Raw genomic sequence first — 1796 nt, forward strand, 5'->3', positions numbered from 1 at the left:
TGATCAAGTTACTTATTTTTGCCGTCTGTATAATTATTATTGATGTATACTACTAATTATTATTTTATCTAAATTATTATATTTTTCTGGTGTGTTATTATAAAACTTAATAAAAATTGAACTAAGAATATTTGGGGTGATAATTAGATGTCCTTCCAATGCACCATATCCCCGGGACTTTCAATTGTAATATGAAGATATTAAAAGAAATTGATGTGTATACCCATTGTCATACAGTGATGCAGCTGATTTAAAATTTATTAATACCAATTTAAAATATAAGAAACATTAATGTCTATAATAAATCGGTTATGTGTGCATTCTTTTTCAACACCGATATTGCAATTTCGTACTTTTTTTTAAGCAAGCTTTTTTTCCTCAAACTTTACTCCAAAACTGGACAAATCTTTAATTCTTCAAATTGATCTTTTACTTAAAAGATTTGTTAAAGTCGTTCTTTTAATGATGAAGATTGTATATTTTTGCATTTACCTGCAAGTCTACAACAATGTTCTTTATTACGAACTAGAACAAAAGACTGTTTACGCATGCAAATTCTATGAGAATATCACTCATGGAACATCAATGGAGCTGATGAGAGATCGATCCTTTATTTCAAACTTAAACTTTATTGAAGAAGAAGATAAGGATTTAGAATATTTTGGTGACGCTGGAGGCTCCGTCGACTATGAGATTGTGGCCGCTCACGAACCTTGACTCGTCGCTGGCCAAGAACAACGCCGCCTCCGCTATGTCCTCCGCCTTCAGCGTTACGCCCTTCAGAGCTGAGATCATCTCTCCCAATGCCTCCAGCTCCTCCTCGTTCGCCTGAAACAGTGACACAGTCATCTGCGTCGCCACCACAGACGGCGACACGCAGTTCACACGCACCCCGTTCTTGCCCAGCTCCGCGGCCGCGCTCCGCGCTAGACCCAACACCGCGTGCTTCGAGCACGAGTACACCGGGTGACCCAGCGCTCCCACCACCGACGCCAAGCTCGCCGTGATTATGATGCTTCCGCCCCGCCCCGCCGCCACCATGGCCCGCCCCGCGTGCTTCGTTCCCAGCAGCGCTCCCAGCACGTTAACCCCCATCACCCGATCGAACACCGCAGTCGTGTCGTCCTCGCCGAGGATGCTGCTGCCGGAGGGGTCGATGATGCCGGCGTTGTTGAACATGATGTCGAGCTTGCCGTGGAGGGAGATGGCGGTGTCCACGGCGCGCATCACGTCGGACTCGAGGCGGACGTCGCAGTGGACGTAGGAGGCGACGTCGTCGGAGCCGAGGCCGGCGCAGAGGGTCTTCCCCTTCTCGTCTTGGACGTCGGCGACGATGACACGAGCACCGTGGCGGACGAACAACTTAACAGTGGCCTCGCCGATGCCGCTAGCGCCGCCGGTGATGACGGCGACCTTGCCTTCGAGCCTGATGAATCAATTAATCAACCATACAATGGATCGATTAACTAAGGCGACAGAAAACACACACAAAATTTAACAGATTAAAAGTAACTAAAGACCTCCTCTCCATCAAAGATATCTTACTAATCTCCAATTAAATCTTGGTGATGTTTGATGGATCCCTCTTCTTCCGTATTTGTAGGCCGTAAAATGCGAAGGTATCATCCTTGTGGGAATTATATTATTTTTTAAATATAAATGTAGAATGAGGTATGAAATTAATATCATGGGGTAAAAAGATAAAATCGCTCGCCCTCAGCGTCTCATCGCACCCGACCCTAGGCCATCTCGAGTGAAGTAAATTATGACAACCGAGAGAGTAAGTGGTGGGGGTG

General features: G+C 45.5%; 1 protein-coding gene across 1 annotated transcript; it reads right to left on the reverse strand.

Moving 5' to 3' along the window:
- Window positions 1–592: 592 nt before the first annotated feature.
- Window positions 593–1592, reverse strand: LOC122001613 (momilactone A synthase-like). The gene is made up of 2 exons (XM_042556449.1): window positions 1521–1592; window positions 593–1426 (listed from the first exon to the last, which is right to left on the reverse strand). Exons 1-2 carry the CDS (start codon window positions 1529–1531, stop codon window positions 652–654), a joined length of 786 nt encoding a protein of 261 aa, XP_042412383.1. The 5' UTR covers window positions 1532–1592; the 3' UTR covers window positions 593–651.
- Window positions 1593–1796: the final 204 nt, after the last annotated feature.

Source organism: Zingiber officinale, chromosome 1A (assembly GCF_018446385.1).
Source record: "Zingiber officinale cultivar Zhangliang chromosome 1A, Zo_v1.1, whole genome shotgun sequence".
In the NCBI taxonomy this organism is placed as follows: Eukaryota; Viridiplantae; Streptophyta; class Magnoliopsida; order Zingiberales; family Zingiberaceae; genus Zingiber; species Zingiber officinale.